Below are 22,655 nucleotides of genomic sequence, written 5' to 3' on the forward strand. Positions count from 1 at the left end.
CAGGCAAAAACACTAATTTTTGCCACTGCGGCTTTTACGGCTCGTAACTCGAGAACAAAAAATCGGGAGAACATGCGGTTTGCGCCTTCCTTCATTTGAGAAATACCCCCAAAACATATATTTTTTTCGTGAAAATTAAAAATTAGACACTTTTAGCCTGCCCGATTTGAGATGAAATCACCCATATAATATATATATCCTCTTTTTTGTAATATTCTTGAAGGTCATTGGACATATTTACTAATTCCTCAGAAATTAGTAATCACCCATTCCGTATATTAATGAAACCGCAAGTATAATGCCAGAACATCGTACACCGGTAAAAAAGACAACAATTTATTGACAACTGAGGGTGCGCCGCCGGTAGCTCTGTCAAATAAAGAGGTTTGTTCTTTGTGAACGAATATGAATAGCAGTGTGTGAACCGTTTCAGCTCCAAATATTGTATAGTGCCTAATAGATAAGTAGGTGTTTGTTGATGTAATCAATGTCGGCTACGCTGTTTTCTTTCTGCTAATTTCACTAACAAAACCTTAGTTGCGAGAACAGCTTCGTCCTGTCGTGTTCGTTGTCTTCACTCCTTCGTCGTCGTTTGAGTGGTTTTCATCATGTATAACGCTTACCAATTCGCCCTATTCGCAACCTTACGGAAGACTACTTCTTATATAGGTCACGAGTAACAACGGTGACAGTGTATAGCTCTGAAGGTCATGGGTGGCTCACCGCAGAAGGGCACTATCACACAAAGGCGCAACGTGCGGAAACACCGGCACGAACGGCTAGAAAACGTGCATGTCCGTGGAAGAAAGAAGCCTCGATATCCTACTGACTGTTTTATCCTGTTTTCAAAGGTTAATAAAAGCTCCCTCCAAAGATAATTTCAACCGCGTTGTTGCGCATGCACTTTCGGATTTTCGGTGTTTACAGTTTTGATTTTTAGGTTTTAGGGGGACATCAGTTTTCTAACTTTTTCATGTCATTCAAGTTCATCAATATCACGTGATAAACTCCTCCGATGACCATAAAACTCTGAACAATTATTTTGTGAATTTTTGTACGTGGTGTAAAACCTGGCAAATGAACCTGAACTTTCGTAAAACCGTTTTTATGACCTTTTCTAGGCGTTCATCACCTTCTGTGTTTAATTATTTATTTGACGGGTTATGCCTAGAAAGAGTTTTTGAATATAAATATCTTGGCCTCTTTTTCATGCCAGATTTATCTTGGTCTAAGCACATTGATACGACATGTAACAAATCTTTTAAAAGACTTGGATACCTGCGGCGTACCTTACGTGTGACACCTCAAGATACTACTAAGCTTTTAACTTTTAAAACTTTAATTCGCCCAATCCTCGAATATGGTTCTATTAATTGGTTTCCCTACAAACAGTCCGATATAAATAAATTCGAATCAGTTCAAAAGAAATTGGTACGTTTTATTTGTCGTCGGTATGACAGAAACTTTTCTCCTTCTAATCTTTCCGTGTTAGGCCTAAGACTTCTTTCTGAGCGTCGTAATATTGAGTGCCTAAAATATTTGTATTTCATGATTAACTCATCACGTTTTGACTCTTTAGATAGCCACATAAAGTTTCTCAAGCCAACTGCAACTAGGAGCCGCCACGAATTAAACATTTTACCTTTTCATCCTCGTACTAATATGTTTAAATAGAGTTTTTTTTTCCTCACACCATTGAATGCTGGAATTTGTTACCAGGAAACATCCGATACCTACAACGTGATGAATGTCTGTGTGCTCCCACTCCGGCCATAGCCCCACTGGGGCTGCAGTATATGTATAAATAAATAAATAAATAAATAAATAAATGAAATAAATAAAGTTTTCAGTTAGGCTTTAGTTGCCTAGAGAGTAAGCCACAGAAAGTACTGGCCCGCCATTATTAATTTAGGAGCAATATGTTTAATAAGCTTAGCAAATAACGAAAAAAACGACATTTTCTTTTTCCCAAAGCTGAGGAACTTTTATGCTAATAAATTGATATATGTTACGCATGATCCAACAGCCTCCATATAAAAAGAAGAAAAAAAAAATCTGAAATTTTTTATGCATACGTTCTCCGCATCCGCCGGTTTCGCGGTGAGCTTTTCTCCGGTGAGCTTATCTCCGGTGAGCTTTTCTCCGGTGAGCTCTTCTCCGGGATTCCGTGCCTTTCCCCCTGATCCGTCGCCGCTGGTCACTGAATCAAGCTTGTCTCTGGGCAAGTGCCTCAAGTTACAAGTATACAGTCGTCAGAGTGAAGTAAAACGCTGCTCTAGAGGTACATACAGCTTCGCGCACATTGCACTCGCAAAACACATCCCCACGGTGTCGATTTTTGATCGGTATCCAAGCGTGCGAAGGCACAGAGACGCAGCATTTTAGCGTGCCATGGAAGCTTTGATCACGCGCCGCGACCAGCGAAACTTGCACTCGACGAGTTGTGCCATTTTCCTGTGCACAGCGCTTTTGTAAACATTTTTACGAGCTCTCAACGGCAAGTCTCACGGTTTTCACAGGGTTTTAAGAAACTTATTCGGCGAATGGCGCCGAACGAGGAGAAAACGTTTCTTCGGCCGCTGCCATCAGCCTTTGCGGCGCTAGCAAAAACTAGATTTCGCTACATGCAAGATGGCCATCCGGTGGCCACTCAGGAGTCAGGCCTCTCGCGCTCGCGCTGCTAAAGTCCCTGCCGCTGCTAGAGCGGAGCATATACAGTTACTGTGTAGCCGCTGCCAGGCTGCAGCGACCCAAGCGGGGATGGCCTACACCACAGTGGCCTACAGTGCCTACACCATAGAGTAATATAGTAAACGTAAAGAGAGGACACAAGCGCCGATTCGCGGCCCAGATAGTGCGTTTCATACCCTCCGCTACGTGGCGCTTTTCTACAATTTGGTTAAAATTAATTAAAACTCTTTCTGTGAAAAGTATTTCCTTTTTAAATGGCAATGCTTTAAAATTGTTTAAAGTACTTAAAACGACTAAATAGATTAAATCAAATACGTCACAAAAACCACGTGATGAATGGCGCCTGCCATGGCCTGCCTGCCTGCACGCCGTCGCCTCTGCATCATTCTGCACGGCCTCTGCTCGTCCCTGCGTCGTTCGTCTGTGCCGTGCGTGCCGTCCATCTGTGCTTTCTGCTGCATCATGTTCGGTCGACTTTGCATCAATCAAGGTGACGCATGACCGCCCGCGTGCTCGCATGCTCGGTGTGAATTCGTGGAGCCGATCGGTTCGAGCTTCTCGCGCTGTTGTTTCTGCCGGGCTGTCTGGCTGCACTTGAACGTGTGTGCATGTTAAATTTCGATGAGATTGTTTTAAAAAAAAGAATTTAACTTACGACCCTGCACACGACATTGTCCATGGGTTTACAGATGACGGTGTTGAACGAACCTCTGACATTGCAGATAGAGCCCTGATTGTTATGCTGTCTGAAATTTCCAGGAGGTGCGTTTGCACACACTGTTGTGCACACTCCAACAACGTCTTCTGTTTAACGCAGGCTCCTCATTTCTCTCATTCGGGAGCTTAAAGGGGCGGTGCAATGATATTCAATTCGAATGTTTTTCACTTCACACGAGCTTACTGGCACTAGTGGGACTCAAGGATACTCGCACGCAACGCCACTGACCAAGAAACTCCTCTGTTGCACTGTAATTTCGAGGACAAAACCCAGTGTTTTTATTCAATCTCTCCATCGAAAAACCTGATGACATAGCTGGACGGTAGCAGTACCGCCCATGACGATATTTGAATACGGCTCAAAGATTGGACCCGAGCATGGCGTGGACACTCGATTTGGGCTCGTGATAATCGATAGCTCGAGAAACATTCGGGTAGTGTCCTGTGTCCAATCGCTGCAATGACGACAACAGCCGAACCATAACAATGTCTGGAACTCAGCGCGTGTCCTGTGCCTTGCCAACCCCAGCGCATGACTATGATCAACATTGGCGGCATATAATCGGCTCCAGATCACGGGGCCGCTTGTTCTGGCTGCGAGTTGAGGGGGTGAACTCTGCTCGTTTTTCTTTATTTTTTTCTGCGACTTCGATTGCGTGTGGTGAAAATGAACGGGTATATTTTACGGATCATTAACGTCAGGGATTCGTTCTAAGCGTTATTTGCGCAAAATACAAATATCAGTGCATCGCCCCTTTAAGACTGTTGGCTTCACAGTAAAGGCTGTGGTCTGTGGTTAGGGGGCTTCAAACGTAAACTTGGTGTGTGTGGTGATAAGCCATTTTTGAAGTTGACAACGAACACGTTTACTTTGTCTTTGATGTTCCGCACCTTCCCAAAACAACCAAGAGCCATATCCAAGCCCACAAACTTTGCTTTGGAAATGAGGTCATTGAGCGGTCTTCTATTGTTGAACTTCATTGTTCTATCCATGAGATTAGCTTGCAATTGACTCCGAAACTTACTAAGAGACACATTTATTCAAAAACCTTTGTGTAACATGGAAGAAAATTGTGCCCCACAGGTACTGAGTGCCTCAATCTTTCTTGTAATCATATCTCTTGTTTATGGAAAGGAACTTCCTGAGGCAGCCATGGCTACAGCCTATTTCTGTGATAGGATGTGCGTACTTTTTGATTGTCTAAATAGCTAAAAAATTCAAGAAGACAGGGCAGAAGTTGCGTCATGCCATTCTGAAGGGAGAACCTCAAATACTTGATTTTCTCCACCAATAACTCGGATGGATTTCAGCATAGCAGTTCCAAAGTAGGAGGCACCCATAAGCCATCATTGGGTGGCAAGTTACTATAAAAAGTGTCCTCATGCTCTGGGATGAGCTTTCAAGCAGCCATGACTTTAAGTTCTTACTTTCACTACGCCTGCAGCAAGACACACTTGAGAACGTTTTTGGAGCTATATACGACAAATGCTGGGCTGCAACACAAACCCAAAGGTGCATCAGTTCAACTCAGGACTAAAACACCTCTGGATAAAGAAACTGTTCAAACTGTCGGACAATGAAAACGTAGAAGATGACAAGGCTGACCTCCTAAAGGAGTTGCAAATATCTTCGCACCATGAAAGTTTAATTTCAGACAGTGTGGAATATCTTCCAATTGATAACTTCCCGCCACTAGAGGATATTTCTGAGCTGGCATCAGACATCAGGTCTAACATAAGTAATGACTCGTCCACGTTTTTATTACGTTTGGGGCTATTTGATCAAGCTTTTGCTTGAACAGACAACTTACAGCTGTGGCTGTTCTCAGCTGCTATCGGATGAGTCTAATAACTTGACCAGGCCTCACCAATACTGTCTTGTTCCTAAAGCATACCACGTGCCTGGAAAATTCTTCGGGAACTTAGTAGTACCATCACAGGCTGCCTTTCATTTCATTCAGCAACTAGAAAATCACTTTCTTCCCATAATAGAGGGTGTGACACATGTTCGAGGAGTGTGTGCCGCCTTGTATAGCACACTTTGAGGTCTGGATGGCTTTCGCCTTTGCCCAGAGGAGTACCACAAAGGGTTTTTAAAATTGTTTTGCAGAATACGCTTGTGTTGACATGTTTGATTTCTTAACCGGAATTCGGACAAAGTTCGGTTGCACTCTTCAGTGGCTAGTAAGAACGAGACAGATTTAACTGTTAATAGCGTATTAAGAGAGGCGGTTGCCAAACCAAAAACAAAAAGTGACTAAGTGAGCGGTGCAGCTTGCTCTCCAAATATTTTTTTCCTCTTTTTCCAGCGAATGTGTATCACGGCTCCCTAATAAAAATATTTGTCCGCTTTCTAAAAAAATTCGATAGAAAATAGCGCATAGAGGCTAGCAATATATGAAAGAAAATGTATCCACTTTTGTATCCACTGTCCATAGTTTTTTAGCCGCTTTTTTCTGAAGCCAAATTTCTTTTCTGAACAATTTCGGGGAATATTTAGGGACGTTGAATCTTGTCAGATTTCGAATAGAGTTCTCATTGTTTGGTAATGGCTCGCCCGCAGTAAGTTTGAGGCCATGCAAATTGGTGTTTTTTTTATATTTGCCGGAAATCGGGAATTTGTACTGTCCGGCGTTTGCTTCGCACTGTTATTATACTGTTATGACTGGTAATGATAGCGATGTCTTATTTATTTTTGCACTTACTTCCCGTACCCGAGTCGGCGTGAAAGTGAATGTATCATACAGCATGTTCTCCGTGGAAAGGTTTTGTGAACTGGGTTTCGCTAAGAATCTATTACGAAGCGTACGATATGTCGAAGTCCTTCATATTCATTTATTTTTGTGAGTATCGATCTCTTTCGTATAAAACATACAGAGCTTCTGAAGTAAATCCTGTATGCATGAATGTGATCCAATAAAATGTGTTCGAACCACTTACTGTTGTTGACCCCAAAATGTTCCACCAGCCAGGAGTCAATGCGGTGATTGTGTAACTTCAATGCTTTACAATATAAAAAGAACAAGAAATATATATATACTTCTGCTTTGTGAAGTAAGTTGAAATATTTTTTGACACATTTTGCACGGACTCTATCGTAAAAAATAAAGCAAAAGTGTGTCAGTATTAAAAAAAAATAAAACCAGCGGCTTCGGGAGTCAAGGTGCTCCCGAGAGATGAGCGAGGCGGGGAGGAAAGAGAGAGAGAAGGGTATTGGAGAACCGGAGCAAAAACGCCCAAACTGAAACCGAAACTAACTTGACCGGAAACGGAATCAGATTATGCTTAATACCGCCCGCTAGGAGCGCTACCTGTCACTGGTCTATCTGGGCCGCTGGGGCCTATGGCAGTGTCCGCTCTTTACCTTGTGTATATTACTCTATGCCTACACTGCTACACTAGCATACCGGCTGCACAACTCAACTCGCAGTCGCAGGGTCGCAGCTGCACGGCTGCACCAGCTGCACTCCGACTAGGTGCTCACCTGCACAGCCCGCCAATTTTTTGAGCCCAACTGGCATAGCAAACGCTAAGCAAACGGAGGAATCGCCGAACCCACGCAGTACTGCGCGGAGCTGCGACGTCGGTTTTTCTGAGATAACGTGGGTATTTTGGGAGCGTTTGTGGACTACACAAACGTCTTATTGACTGTTTTGCCGTTTTTATGGCAACCGTGTCTAGACATGTCAGATAAAACGCAAACTCGACAATTATATGCATAATCCGCGACGCTTATCTCTTCCAAGCCCCCGCCCCCCAATTAATTTTAACTCTGTTCTGATGCACTGTCTTTATAAGCGTCATTGCCAGCTTGTGTTTTGAAACCCCACGAAGGACTTTCTCGTCGAGACCGGTTGCTTTGCACAGGAGGGAGTAGCGATGGCAGCTGAGGGCATCGTGAACCTTGCCGGAAAAGTTGCCATCATCACGGGTAAGCAAGCATTCGCCCTACGTCGTCTGCGGTTTTCTTGGACCCCCTGCGGCGCTGTGCAGGCGCTTCGTCCGGCATTGGCTGGAGCACGGCGCTTCTGTTCGCGAAGCTCGGGGCGAGGCTCTCGCTAGCAGGACGCGACTCGACGAGACTGGACGCGGTCAGGGAGGCGTGTCGGCGAGAGTCGCCGTCGCCGGAGGACGAGGTATTTACTTACATCTTCAATGGTGCAATTTACCCCGTGAGTGTTACGTCGCTGCTCTAAACAAACCGTTGCTAGGGGCGTTGCTAGGGGCGAATGCATGAGACTGGCTTTCGTTCCGAAAGAACCATCGTTCAAAATCGGACGTGGAATTTCAACATCTAAAAAGAATAGATATCGAAGCCTGGACTTACGACAGAAGTTTGCCAAGAATCGGCTGTTTCGAAATATTTGTGACGGCAACTTCCGGTCCTGTGGACGTCTTGAGATACCTGCTGCAGACAACAAACACATACAGAATGGGTGCGTGCAGTAGCCAGCTCAGGCAACACCACCTAGACAGAAGGCCTCCGCATGGTTTCCTCTTCTTCTATGAAACGTCATCACAGTCGGATCGCGCTCGGTCGGCTATTGGACCCGAGCCCGACCTTCGACGCGCTGATTGGCCACGAGCCGCAGCCGAACACTGACGCAGCACTCGTGCCCAATCTCTCGCCTCGATCGATCTGACTATGATGACGCGTGTGGAGGCCTTCTGTCTAGGTGGTGTTGGCTCAGGCCCGTAGCCAGAAATTTTTTTCAAGGGGGCTCCACTTCCTAATTGGCCACGACGTCCAAGCATTGGAAGAAAAGCGGTGAAATGGCATCGAGCCGCCAGAACCCCACAATCTTTCTAAGGAAAAAAGACGATGAGCCTATGATGTGTGAGCTCGTCACCATTCGAAAGGCTTCTACCTCTCAACGTGTTCACAAAGATTTACCAACATCGTCGTGAGTCGGGAGCGCGGCTGCGACATTCCCGTCTGCGTGTTCATTGGGGGCTGATCGTTGGGTGCAGCGTCCTTTACTTCTTTGTGATGCTCCTGGAGCTGGTTGTTTACGCAGCAACCCGTTTGGCCGATGTGTTCAGCGCCCGCAGGACATGGGCCTGGTTAGTTCTGCTCAGTCTTGCACGTGGTGAGCCTGCTAGCATGTTTCTTTGTGCTGTGAGGTCGAGTCCCCTCCTGTTTACTGTCTTGCACAGGTCTCCCAGCCCCGATTTGCATGTGTAAACTACATCTGTGTCGAATGTGGAGGCTATGGATGTAAACCGGTGGGCCATCGTATGTACGTACATAGTTCGAACTGACGTGTTTGTAAAAAGCAAGAAAGAAAAAGTAGTATTTCTCTTGTCATTTGCGAAGTCGTCCTGGAGCTCTCCCCCCCCCCCCCCCCCCCCCCCCCCCCCGGCTACGGGCTTGCCTCAGCTCCAAACAGAGTAAATTGAGTTGGAGATCTCAGAGTGCCTACTGAATGGCAAAAGAAGCTCGCCTTTTCAGCTGCTCTTTTGCAGTTTCCACATCCTCCCCTATGGCAGACTGTTTCCGAATAAACTGGAAGCAGACGACGCCGAGCCCGATCGCATTTATTTGACGTTGGTATTGAAAAAGTCTTTACTAAGTCATGAGACAAAAAATAAGTGACTGTAGACATCAGCACTGCTGTTCGAAACAATCCAAAGTGATTGACCCCTGCTCAGGGCGATGCAAAGGCTGCTTCTGTTATAAAAACCGACAAAAACGTCGTCAACACACACATAATATGGAGCTCGGTGAATCTACGCTGCCAGTTACGATACTTTTATACGACCGTATGTTAGTTCTGCATTTCTTTGCAAACTTACCTATAAAATGTATTTGTATGCAGATGGGAAGTCAACCGCGCTTGGCGATCAAGGTTATGTTGGCCGAAGTGAGCGTCAGCCAACATTTTATGCTCGCATACATCCCAATTTAGCTATGCAAACAAAATATTGATCGGGATTATATTCTGCACAGACAGGACTCATCGATAATCACAGAGTTTCCGTGCAACGGCGACCAAAACACGGCATCAAATGAATGTTTGTGTGGTTTATTGTCATATCTAAAACAAACAAAACGCACTGCAAGGCATTTTCCGAAAAGAACCTGAGCTGGTAACAAAATTCGAAGACGTTGTTCGTTTTACCTTGAGCACATTTCATTAACAAAAGCGAGCCAACTGCAGACTCGTGCGCTGCCGTCGCAGCTTCTCCCGACATTTTGTTTGTTTCTCCTTTTTCAGCACTGAAACTTTGTCGGCGAACCGGAAATGCGTCATACCACATCCTTTTTACTCTTCCCATAGCATTTCAAGACTTAGTGCATGAGGTCACGACTCCTTTACTTTGGAGTAATGTGCACCGGAAGTCGCTTTTTTTTGTCAAGTGGAAGGAAGGCATTGAAACAATCGAAAAAGTATTCATGATTTGATATGGAAAAGACACACTGCTTACAAAAAAACTTTACGTTTTTATCGGACAAATTCTAACTTCACGTCAAGCTTTCATGCATTTGTCTATAACCAGTGTTGCTGAATTGTAGGAAATTTCCAACCTTGTGCGGAAAGCCTAACACCAAAGGGTAAAGATAAACTTAATCTGGACACATGTCAAATATTAGCTTTTTTTAATATATATTTTATTTTACATGCATTCAAGTTAATTTCCCTTTGTTCCTTAATTGTAACTATATATGGTTTGTGACAAATTTCCCACGATATGCAACACAGCCCATAACAACGGCCCCTGCAACGGTTTGTTCGGAGCACAGCGCCATGTTGCGACGTCATCGTTTATGGGGTCTGTGATGCGCATTTGAAACCCCGTTTCTGTGTTTCACATATTCGCCGCCAGGTTGCACCATTTTTTTCTTTGCACCCGAATACGCACTGGCGCCCCAGTCTTTTCCGCTGGGTGGCGTTGTTACCTGTAGAGTTTGGCTAAGTGGCGCAAGCTGCCGCCCAATTAAAAGAGCTCAGCGGTATTCATCCATCTATTCTGTAGAGAGTCTAGATTTCAAGAAGGGAGCCACTCATACCGTGGAGAACTCTTGCTATTTAAGGATGGATGATTCCTGCGCAAATTGGATGCATCTATGCATTGTCGTGTGACGAAGGAGGGTGACGGTCGGAGAGGCGAAAACCGGGTGGGGACGCTTCCGGCCTGCTCCACCTATTTAGTATTGAAAGTGCGGCCCACAAACCGTGCGACCTCGATCAAGCAGTTGGAAAGACTTAAACCCAGGTACCCTATAGTGCTCCGAACGCTACCAGCTGCACCAAATGGGTCGTCTGCCACTTGGAGTCACATGGTCAACACGAATTGCTTAGACGCGTGCACTTAGGGGCAGCCCGCTTTTGGGGAGAATTTGGAACTCAAAAGAGTCGGAAGTCTGCTGGCTTATTATGCTTGCACTTACTCCTTTCTGAACACTGGAGAGGAGGCGGCCTCTTCTCCAGCGTTCGCTCTGTGTAAACGGAAAGGTGGGAGGAGCTTCCCCCAAACTCTTACCCTGTCAACAACTATAGACAGGAACATTCTGGCTGCTACTTCCATTCCTACGGTGTAGTTCAGTTATTCAAATCTGAACTCTGCTTCTCATTGTCTCTGCAAGCAAGTTGCGACTGTTGTTTTCCTTTGCGCCATTGCAAAGACAGGGGTAGCGTAGCACCCACAGCATCATCGGTGGAGAAAGGAGATTGCTGGCTTGGGCTGGACTAACGTTTGGTGTGCAGTCTGCATCCATTCATACGTATAGCAACTGCTGTACGCGTCTCCTACGTAGCAACCTAAGTTTGGCGGACGAAAAAAGACGAAATTAGCTTGGTATGAGGAAATCTAATGAAGTGGCCACAAAGCGGTAGTACCTTGTTAGAACCCTGCGAAGACTGAGTCCAAAACCCCTCAGCTAGACCTTTGACGGTGTAAAACTGAGAGGGCAATTTCTGCGAGAATTCTTCCTTTCCTCTGTTAATTTGGTGGATTGTCAAAAAAAAACAAAAAAAACACCCTTTTGTTTTGTCCTCTTTTGCAAATTGAGGTTGCCTCTCGCTTGTCGCCTCTTTCCAGATTAACTTGACAGTTGGAGACCTGACCAACACCGGCATAGCTGAAAGCCTCGTGGAATCCACGACCAAGAAGTTTGGAAAGATAGACATTCTCGTAAGCAACTCTGCTGCCTTCCCCTTAAATTTCCCCTTTTAAAGCCCGGCATGGCCTCCCCAAGTCAAAAAGGGCTAATGTAGTCGGCGTCGCCTTTTTTGTGCCGTGTTGTTGAGGCTGGAGTTTCCCGCAGTGCCCCGACGCTGTCAGAAGCTTCGAAGCACATGAGCGCAAGGCTTCACCCGGCGCCTTTTTTGCACGAGAGCCACGTGGGTGCGAGGCGTAAGGCATGGCCACGTGCTCTTGCAGCCGTGCAGGCCCGCAGCTCTGTGGGAACTACGCTAGCTTCGACAGCGTAGCGCAAAAAGAGTTAATGCCAAGCATGGCACCCGAGGAGATCCTGCCTCCCGTGTTTCCGTCGAGGTGCTCGGAGAATAAAATGGCCTTCAGAGTGACTCCTGCCCATGTTCAGCAGCGGGAAATCTAATGGGTAGCTTGTCAAGGGATGGATTATGAAGACTGCCTGTCTCCTTGGGCCCAAAGGCACTCTCAATGCCTAGCATTTATGCTTCTTTTGTGTATCACCATGGTGTCACTTGACATCATATTGCTGCATGTGCAGCTGGCCAAGTAGGCAGTGCGCTTGGCAAGTAGCAGGGGTTCGAATCCTGCCATCGCTTGTTGTTTTTCTTTCTTTATGTAAATAGAGGATTCTAGAACATTGGAGAGCTGTGTCAATTGTTCATGCTTAGAATGTATAGTTCCAGAACGGAAGGAGGTAGAATGTTCTAGGCCCCCAGGTAATTCTCAAAAGAAGCTGCACCTCGCCATACGGAGTCACTCTGTGGCCAGCGCTTGACCCTGCGTTCACGCCGACAAACGACGCCCGCAACGCTGTCCCGTTACTTTCCGTTTTTTTTTTTTTTTTTTTTTTGCTTTTCTTTTGGCAGAAGTTCACCCAATTAAACATCTCGTTTCTTTCGTTATTTACCGCCTCGTCATTTGTCATTCGTGACAGTATGACCATCAAGAAAGCACACGGTCATGTGACCTTTTATAACGTCATGAAACATCAGTGCCTCATGTCATTACGGTCTCATATGACATCACAGTGTCACACAGTACGGCATCGTATACCCAGCGGAAGCTTTCAATTATTTGTCCGAGACGCCTTCTTTTGTTGACTGAGGTCAGAGTTGGTAGTGTGCATTTTCCCGAGCTTTTTCTGGAGCCGAAGCGAGCTGTGGTTTGTGCGGCAGGCGGGGAAGCGATTTTGCACTCCCGGACGACTAATGGACCGATATTCTTGCCCTTTCGGACAGGTCAACTGTGCAGGGATCATCGGCAATGGCACCATCGAGCAAACCACCCTGGAGCAGTACGACACCATGTTTGCCGTCAACGTCAGGTGGGCTGCCTCCCCACGTGGCCTCTGGCACAGCTGCTTGCGCACCTGACGGGCACAATCGACGCCTTCCGTGCTGCGGTAGAACATCTGGAGCGTCTCTTGAGCACACTGGGAAGGACCAGAATAGGTGTTTACTTCCAATGTGGGTTGGCCAAGTGATATTCAGACGGAATCGGCACCCGTTCCCCCTTTTAAAAGCGTCAACGGTGCGACGACATGGGTAGAGTGAAAGAAGACCGACAGACAGACTTTTAATCCGTCGCGTTGTTGCACCATTTGCACTTTTGAAAATTGTAACTACCAACTGTAGTCTGTGACAGGTTAAGAGTGAAGTGGAAGCTCCTCCCACCTCTTTTCAGTTTAGCACAGTGAATGGTAGAGAAAAGGGGACCTCCTCTCCAACGTTCACACTGCTAAAGTGGAAAGGGGTGGAAGGCCGAAGCTTCCTTTTCACCGACTATAGCTCACTCGTCAACGTTGTTCAACCTGTTCACCCATTTGAGGCAAAGGCCACAACCGGTCCCAGTGCTTTTCATGAATTTATTGGATGCCTGACGGTTTGGAGGAATGTAAAGTACCGTTATCACGGTGAGACGACAACGGAAGCGCGTGGTTATGGACGGCCAAGAGATACCGGCAAGTCTCATAAACCACCGGGAGGGTAAAGTGGCTGCCCCATTCAATGAGAGAGTGACAGCAGCCATAGCCACTGACGGGTTTACAATGGCAGAGAGATCCTTGAGTTGTCCTGCTTCCAGTGCAAGCTTCATACCTTCGATAACATTTCAGAGTCTAATGGTTGCCTTGCTTCTGTCCGCGGCAACCTGCTGTGGTTTTGTGCCCAAACTATAACCTCTCTACCTTGAACCATCTCTCTGTTTATTTCTTTTTACGGTGGTAGTCACAGATAGACAGACACTTCTGCCATTTTTACCTTGGCAGTGACCAGCGCCAGTGCTCGCAACAAGCACTCGTAGAGCATGCGGATGCCTACAAGCGCTCCAATGCGTGCGTCTTTTCGTCATGTTTGTGGCGGGGGCGGGATATTGACCAGAATTAAGTTCTCAGTTTGAGTTTTTGTTAATTTTGTCTACGAGCACAGTGAGTATCACATGATAAATAGATATTAATAAGATGGTAAATGCAGCTTTATGAACCTGTTGCCCCCCTATTGCCATAGTTCTGTTTGGTGTATCATCTTCTTTCATAGTTTGGCTGGTTTGGCTTGCGTGGTCGTCCTCGGGAATCCATTCATTTATTCAGAGGTGGCACTAGTGGTGCCATGTCTGTATAAGCTTGGCAAACATATGGTCGTGGTTCGATTTCTTCCCGACAGCTGTTGCTTCGCCATTGGGGAAATCAAATATTTTTTATTTTGGTTGTACTGGGAGTTGAGGCTGCGTATTTTCATTTTTAAATTTGACCTGTGAGAAATATCTCAGAAAAAAGTTACTGCGGCATTCATCAATTGCTTATTTTTGTGGCCCGTTCTTTGCATGTAGTTTTTTTGGGGGACACAACTGTACACAGCATTCACAGCAACTGTACACAGCATTCATTTGCAATGCTTACTCCTGCCTTGGCCCTCACCCAAATTGGCGTTCTGTTGCATCTGGGACATGGCCTATGTTCCCAGGCCACGGAAGGTGCGGGCAGTTCACTCGTACTGAACAGAATTCTTTTTAATCATTGTCACGCGATTTATGTTGTAGTCGCGTGATTTATACACAAGGGGGTAGTTCGAAATACCTGTGGTGCCACCTCTTATGTCTGAAGGCCCGTTCACACTCTTGCGACCGAGTACGACTGAGAGAGACGAGATCTGTTAAAACTTGTTAAATGTTTTTAAAATGAGGGAACACACTGGCATTGTGGCGCCATCTATGCGGTGACCCTGGAACTGCATTTCACAAGAGCGAAGGTTTTGCGGGATTTCCGAGGTCAAATATGCGTCATACCCATAGAAAGGCTCGTTTATAACATTGACAAAAGTTTTTCGAGCCAAGAAAGAAAGGATAATGCGCTAGAAATAAAAAAAAAATATGCCGGACCGCCGAGTTTACACTGCTTCCCAATAGATGGCGCCAGTGTGTTTTCTGGTTTAAGAAGTTTTAAGGAACCCAGGTTTAAGAGGTCGCAAGAGTGTGAACGGGCCTTAACAATAACTAACAGATACCACACATTCGTTTCAAAAGGAGGAAAAAAAATAGTACACAAGTAGTTTTTATTTTGCATTTGTGTGACAGGGGCTAATTTCCCGACTTCTCGAGCGGGTGGGCAGTTGCTTCACGGTGCCTTTAACTTCGGTGGCTGCTCTCCCCAGGTCGGCGTACCACCTGATGATGCTCACCGTGCCTCACCTGGTCCTGAGTAAGGGCAACGTCGTCAACGTCTCCAGCGTGTGCGGCATGCGGTCGGTGAGGACTTTTCTCTTTGCTCGACCCCGCCCGGCGCTTCTTCAATACCACCTAGAAAATAAAGCCTGTACCTTCCCTCCTCCGATGTCGTCACGGTCGATTCGTGCAGCGTCGCTTGTGTCTTGCAGTGTCTCGCAACAATGACACGCGGCGATGCCGAGACGCATGCCTCTGCCACTTTGCCGCACACTTTCACCGAGCGTTGGCTTATTTTCTGCGTAAGGTGTGTTGGGAATCCACTAAAGATGATGTGATGTGCACGCCTTCTCTTCTGGGTGGTATTGGTTCCTCTCTCACATGCCTCATATCCTGAAAGTCCCGTCACGGGGGTCCCCTTGTCCTTCTGTTTCCCAACATGCACTCGCAGGGCTAAGTTCCTCAGTGTAAAAGAGAGAAGCAAAACAAAGATTGGCAGCCCTTAAAAACGGCATCGGCTACTCTACTGTACTCTCATGAAGCCCTCTCCTCTTTTTCAGTTCCCCAATGTACTTGCCTACTGCATGTCCAAGAGTGCCATCGACCAGCTGACTGCCTGCACAGCCCTGGGTGAGCGCTGCTTCTATTTTTAAATCTTTATCGTCGTGAACGTGGTGCCTTTCGTTGGAATGGGACCTCATAATTGCCGTCTTTGTCAGACGACGGAGTCAATTGTCCTTGACCCGGCGATGCCATAAATGTTGACCCAATTGTCCAATGCTTTGCCCGTCTAAGCTAAGCTGCAGCAAGGTTCTTTCACATTGGAGGTTTGTGGACCTTTGCCGAATTCGTACGTGGCGAACGGGTAGCAAGGCTGCTTGGGAAGAATAAAAAGAGTTTGTACTGCTACTACATTTGAGAACTTTATTTCTTTGATGGTCGAGTATAGGTCAGGTTTTGTTCTCCAAAAAATAGTATAAAAAAGCTCAATGTGCAGATTGTTTTTAATTACCTGGGCACATGCAGTGCTTGAGAGCTGTCTAGGTTTAGAAGCATTAAATGAAAACATTAAAGGCACAAAGTTATCTCCCTTCTTTTCATTCGTGTCATTTCGGCGCGTCCGCTTTCGCGACCTTCTGGCAGCTTCCGATTCCTAACCGAAAGGACATTACGGAGCTTCTCCATCACACGATGAGCTCTCATCCTCCGAACTTAATTCCTAAAAGCGTCAGAAGTCTGAATTAAAAGAGACAGTGCTCCCTTTCGCACTGCCGCCGAAGCAGCCGGCGTGCTAAGTGAGCACTGCATGTGCGGAGCGTCTAATTTGAAAACTCTGAATAACTGGCAAAACACTGCGCAAACATAACGTTTACACGTATCCAAAGACGCAACAAATTGCAACACGTCAAGCGGTGCTCTCGGCCATCTTCAAACGTGCAATCACCGCCGTGCACATATGGCGACGACTGTCAAAAGGGTTAAGCCGCAGTCACACTGGTAATGCATCGCACAAACAGACCCCTTCTGCGGCCCATTTCTTCCTTGCATGTCGGTCCTGTCCCATTGGTCACACGGACGCCGTCTGCAGGCGTGTTCCAAGCATACGAATGTACGAAGCAAACATGCTCTGGGCACGACTGCAGACGCTTCTGGGACCGTGTCTGCAGCGACCATTGAGCCTTTTGTATGATTGTACGAGCAGTGCTGACCGTGGCTTTAACTCCCTCCCTGCATCCTGCAATTCACCGCGCATAAATAGGACATCCAATTGTTTTAAACTTGAATGGCATTCGGTCATAACAATTTTGCTGTACGAGCTTGCCTCTAATCTGTTGCAATTCCTTCTTCCGGCCAGAGTTGGCAAGCAAGCAAGTTCGGGTGAACGCTGTCAAGTGAGTCAAGTCTCGCTCATCGTACGGAAAGTTCGGGGTCGACCGTTTGCATTTGCACGAAAAGTGGATGACATAAAAACCTCGACCTCAATGTATGGAACGTGGCAACCTTTTAAACTGGTTCTTAGTGCAGTCATTGCCAACAATAGACCGGTCTCACAAGGAGTTGCACGACGCCACCGCTGCCGCGGTGCATTCTGGTACCTGTAGTTCTCCCCAGTTTTCTGGCCGCGTCAAGGCGCGTTGTACGTCCGGCGTTTGGAAATTTTCAGGTTAGCACAAAACTTTTAGTCGGCCGTTTACTCGCAGTTTTTACTGGGTGTCTTCACCCGTTCTGTGTCAAGGTGCTCTATGCCAGGCAAAAAGGCATAGATTTTATATCTTCCCGGAAGAAAGCAGCCCACGAAAAGAGTGTCTAAAACAGGTAAAGAGAACGGTAGAAGAGCGGCAGGAAAAAGCGTTTTTAGATTTGTTTCGTTATTTGATTCATAATTTATATTCACCCCATTCCACGATAACTAAAGAGTGTAAGCTTACACAGGGCATGAGACGTAGTAGCGCGTACCAAAGTGTTCCGTACGTTGGAATCTTTCAGAGCACTCGCTCCGTAGCGGTATATTCGTTGGTCTATCTCAATCGGAACTTCCACACTGCCTTGCGGCGACCGTTTTTAATACAATGTTTGCTTGATGCATTTTGGTGGTTACAACTGTTATTGATACATGTTTTGAGCACTACTGTGCTTCAAAAGATCAGTACAATCGCCGAAGAAAGAGCAGCGATCCTTGGTATGTATATATATATATATAACTTGAAATAAAACAACTTTTTCAATATCACTTAATTTTTTTTAATGGGCTATTATGCCACAACCTGATTTTGCTGGCGTTACTGATCCATTCTGTATTAACACCAATCAACACAGCGGAAAAAAGCATTCTACGTCGGTCAGCTCTTACCGTTCGGAGCTTGAGCAAACCAAATAAAATTGAATAGAAACTGTACACAAGAGCTCATCTCTACCCAAAGTTCTCAGGCATCTCTCATGGTTACGTTTCATTTAAATGCGAGTTGTTACGGCTCGTCGGGCAGGTTCTTTTTGTAGATCGTTTCTTTGTGTGCAGGCTTCCCCCCGCAGTCCATGTGTACCCTGTCGCAAAGGCTCTCAACCAGAATAGAACGAGTTTTAGAAAACTATCGCTTTCCGAGAATGTCTATTGAGCTCGTCTTTCTTCATTGTCGAATAAAAGTTATGCCCAAGCCTGCGCACTATATAGCTCAGTATTTCACCGACACATTTGACGCTGTTCCGCGGTGCTACACCAAGCCGATGGTCCCTCGAATTTTCTGCTTTTTCGTGTTGAGGTAGATATTCACTTGCTTCCAAGTTTATTGAGAGGTAGGAGCACCCGGAGTGCTCGAGGGAGTAGTGGCTTCGTCGTTTTTGCCGCTGTTGCAGTAAGACCACCCCGTGAACGCAGTGGGTTCACTCGCGTTCACGAAGGCGAAGAAGCGGACGACGACGAAGCAGACTACAAAGCAATTCTAAAGCGATAAGACGACTGAAACTGCTTTTTTTTTTGCGCCTGACGACAAACTAAGGCATCACAAACAACACAGTCTTATAAAGTACTGATATGCAGGAGAATCCAAGCTAACACCAGGACTTCCCAAACTATGATGTACGCCCACATGAGCCCTTTTCAGCCGGGAAGCCGGAGAGCGATGACTACAAGTACTAGCATGGCGGCGGCAATACTTCCGGAATGCGCGCGCCTGCGCAGTTCGCTTGGTGGCATCGGTCTATTGTTGGCAATGACTGTTTTGTTCCGAGTCGTCAAGGCTAGTGTAGGTTCTGGAGCACTGCTGTCTTGCACCGCCGTGAGAACATGCGACTTGTCTGGCGTCTCGTTCGCGGGCGCCCTCGTGCAGAGAAAACGTCAAACAGAAACGTGCGCAGGTGGAAATGGCTTTGACAGTGTTGGAGCGTTGCTGAAGCTATGCAAGCCTTGACAACGTGACACAAAACAGTTGACGCCGAGTATAATGGCAGCCAGAATGGTATGCATGGCAATTTGGCCCGTGAACTACAGCTGTCTCGGTGGTGCATCCTTGCAGCTCTGTGCACTGTCACAATTTTTTAACGCCCTGTTTGTTTGTTTTTTCTTTTTTCAGCCCCGGCGTTGTTGTCACGGAGCTTCAGAAGCGCGGTGGCATGTCGGAGGAGAACTATGCAGCGGTGCGTTTCTAGGTGCCTCTAAAACCTGGACATTCAAAGCTGTGCATTCAGTTTGATTCTGGCACTAACTGTTAAAGCGGCAAATGGCTGGCATTTTCTGTGACTATGGCACACATCCGGATTGGAGTGTAAAGCGATAATGGGGGGGGAGCAAAATAATGACTAAAACCCTTTAATTCACTTTTTAGATATTCGTTTTAGCTGCCACATTTCAATTAAAGAGTTTTTGCCCCTCTATAAATTATGCCGTAGCTGTTACTAGAGTTTAGAAATACTAGTTGAAGTATAAGCGCTTACTAGGTGGCGCAAGCCGCCTCCCAATTCTGCAAGTTCAGGCGTATTCATCGATTCATGAATCCACCACTTTCGAAAGAACTGCTGCCACCTTTCAGAGGCGTATTTCAAGGATTCCTTGGTATGAAACGAAGGTTACCGTTTAAATGCAGAGAGAAGAAGCTTTTTTGATGAACTTGGGGGGGGGGGGGGGGGGGGGGGGCAAAACATAAGCCACAGTGGGTGCAAAAGCGACATTTCGAAAGTTCAGTCTTGGTCGTCCAAGCTCCGCGGACCTAACAGGATATCGTCTCATTGCTGGAGAAGATGTTCTTGGTGCCCGTGTCACACTCGCGCACAGTTCATGCCAAAAACCCTCCAGACAGCAATTCAGAAAAAAAAAAAAAGTATTGCAGATTCTGTTGGATGCGTGAAACTTCCTAGCATCATTAGCGATAGCTGCATCTTGTGGCGGCACCGATACGCAATCGGTGTTACGTAATGTATTGGCTGAGAAGCTGAATTTGTGTATACGTCACATGACATTAGGTCATGGGATGTCAATTTCTTGCTAAATTTAACAAGGAAACTGAATTTATGTATAGGTCAAGTGATGCCATTTTTTCCTCCTAAATCTAGTGGGAAAACTGAATTGGTGTTGAGGTCAATTTTCCCGCTAAATCAACTTAGTCCGGCTTCACGAAATTTGCAGCGACTAGCCTTGTGGCATAAAGTCATGTGACATCATTTTCCCTGCAAAATGTAGCAGAGAAATCGAATTGGTGCGGATGTCACGCGACGTCAATTTTCCCGCTAAATCTAGCGGGGAAACTGATTTTGTATAGAGGTTACATGAAATCAGGTCACATGACTTTAATTTCCGAGCTAAATTTAGCAGGGAAACTGAATTTGTTTAGGTCATGTGATGTCAATTTTCCCGCCAAATCTAGCGGGTAAACTGAATTTGTGTATAGGTTACGTGACACAAAGCTACCTATGTGACATCAATTTTCCTACTAAATTTAGCGGGGAAACTAAATTGGTGTTGAGGACACCTGACGTCAATTTTCCTACTAAATCTAGCGGGGAAATTTGGTTCGGCTTCACTTATTTCGGCTTTGCATGGACGACGAGAGCATAGTTTGCGTAACGAAAAGGTACACGTCTTTATTGCTCGAAGCATATGTACATTTCAGACTGAATTCAATGACTCTGTGAAATAATCATAGTTGAAGTAAGTACAGTTGAGCACCTTTCCTTGAAGGACTTCCGATGCGTAAGCACTGCTGGCACTTGTTTGGGTGAAGTCCATGCATAGTTATTTTTTGCGGCGAGAAAGCGTAGTTAATTTTTGCGGCGAGAAAAACTGGGTTCTCTTTTCTCTCGAAAACCTCATATTAAATCCCCCTTTATGTGTACATAGATATGTTGCAATTTGTTATTTGATTTGGACGTACACGTTTAAATTACAAGACAGTTTTTTTTTTTTTTTTAACTGAACTATATATTTTGTGCAGGGTACTGTTGAGACCCGTTATAACGAAGTCGGTTACAACGAAATAGTGGCTACACCGAAGCGATCACGATTTCCCATTCTCTTGTGCACTTCGTTAACCGAAGTCGGTTATAACGAATTATCGGATATAGCGAGGTGATTTCCGGTTCCCATTGACTTCGTTATAACCGGTCTCAACAAAATGAACTACCCCTTTATGTGTACGTAGATTTGTCAAGATTTGTTATTTGATGAGGACGTACACGTTTAAAACATAAAGCAAAGTGCTTTTTTTTTCTTCATCTGAAATATTTTGTTTTGAGTAGGGTATGAACTATGCAGCAGCCTTGATTTTTCCTGGGGTAACAACAAGTTTACAGTGACCAGCATATTTCGGTGTGCTTTGCAGTTCCTGGAGCACTGCAAGTCTACGCACCCCCTGGGCAGGCCCGGAGATCCCGACGAGGTGGCCAAGGTCGTCGCGTTCCTAGCGTCGGACGCCGCCTCTTTCGTAACGGGCATCACGCTGCCCGTGGACGGCGGGCGCCACGCCACCTGCGCGAGGTGACCGGTGCCGAGTCTGGCCGCGTTCCTCCTCTAAAGCACGGTGGCCGATCGAACATTTTGCTCATGCTGCAAGAGCAGTGGACTTGGGAACAATAAAGGTGTATGAGATCCCTTTCGTGCAGTCACCCTTGGCTTTCAAGTTGAGGAAACTTAGAAAGAGGGGCTCCCGACTCATTGCACCTTTGTACGAAACGGCGTTCCAAGGAGACTTGTCCCTTTTAGGAAGAGCGCCGCCGTTGCATTTTGCGTCGGTGGAACTGGAATGGGAGCTTGTTACATTTTTGCGGGGATGGCGTTAGTGGTATAGCGAATAAGAGTACTGCAGTGACCATCCTTCATTCCCCCGACCTTGACCATTTCAAAGAACAAGACTTAAGAGCTCCGACTGTTATAACAAAGATATAATATAAAACCGTATCTTGTTCGTAAATTGTTCCGAGGCTATCTTCCCCTTTATGTCAACTTTAAGCAACGGTAACACCATAGCTTAAAGCTTCCTTTATTAATATCCTGTTTCACTGTATCTGGTTTCCTCTGGACTGTCAGTTTTTTTTTTTTGAGTGATTGAAATTCTTCCTGCTCACACCAGAGAAACGAGGACAAGTCTCTATTAGAAACGAATTGTATTAAGGGGTGACACCACCTTCAAGGGTCAACTTTTAAACGAGTTGCTCAACATTGACGAACTTTGGAGGGTTCATTCATCCCGTTGCCTAAATGCACTTTATGACGTTTCATCTCCGTAGGGCAATCAGCTACGGGGGAACGTATAAGCTACGTATTAATGTAAGTCGTTTCACTTGGCTAGAAAATCTCTCATAAAAATGCTGCCGAATATTGAGCATTTCTAAGCTTCAGCCTTAACGAGAACATTAGGGGGGGGGGGGGGGTGCGGCTATCTTTTTTTTATTTTGAAATCTTTTCTTTATGCAAAATGGAAATTTTAAAACCACACAATGGGACA

At 45.9% G+C, this 22,655-nt stretch overlaps 1 protein-coding gene across 2 annotated transcripts; it reads left to right on the forward strand.

Annotated features, from left to right (window-relative positions):
- The first annotated feature begins 6,825 nt into the window (after positions 1-6,825).
- On the forward strand, positions 6,826-21,806 carry LOC8043565 (3-oxoacyl-[acyl-carrier-protein] reductase FabG). 2 transcript variants are annotated; one of them, XM_029975531.2, is made up of 10 exons: positions 6,826-7,010; positions 7,276-7,339; positions 7,402-7,544; positions 11,452-11,544; positions 12,807-12,892; positions 15,216-15,309; positions 15,786-15,855; positions 17,081-17,117; positions 19,293-19,356; positions 21,534-21,806. In XM_029975531.2, the coding sequence occupies exons 2-10, from the start codon at positions 7,288-7,290 to the stop codon at positions 21,690-21,692; spliced, it is 798 nt and encodes a 265-aa protein (XP_029831391.2). In that variant the 5' UTR covers positions 6,826-7,010; positions 7,276-7,287; the 3' UTR covers positions 21,693-21,806. The 2 variants fall into 2 exon arrangements, with proteins under 2 accessions (XP_029831391.2, XP_029831392.2); XM_029975532.3 differs by lacking the exon at positions 17,081-17,117.
- The last annotated feature ends 849 nt before the right edge of the window (positions 21,807-22,655 follow it).

This window comes from Ixodes scapularis, unplaced genomic scaffold (genome assembly GCF_016920785.2).
Source record: "Ixodes scapularis isolate PalLabHiFi unplaced genomic scaffold, ASM1692078v2 PGA_scaffold4__175_contigs__length_147842914, whole genome shotgun sequence".
In the NCBI taxonomy this organism is placed as follows: domain Eukaryota; kingdom Metazoa; phylum Arthropoda; class Arachnida; order Ixodida; family Ixodidae; genus Ixodes; species Ixodes scapularis.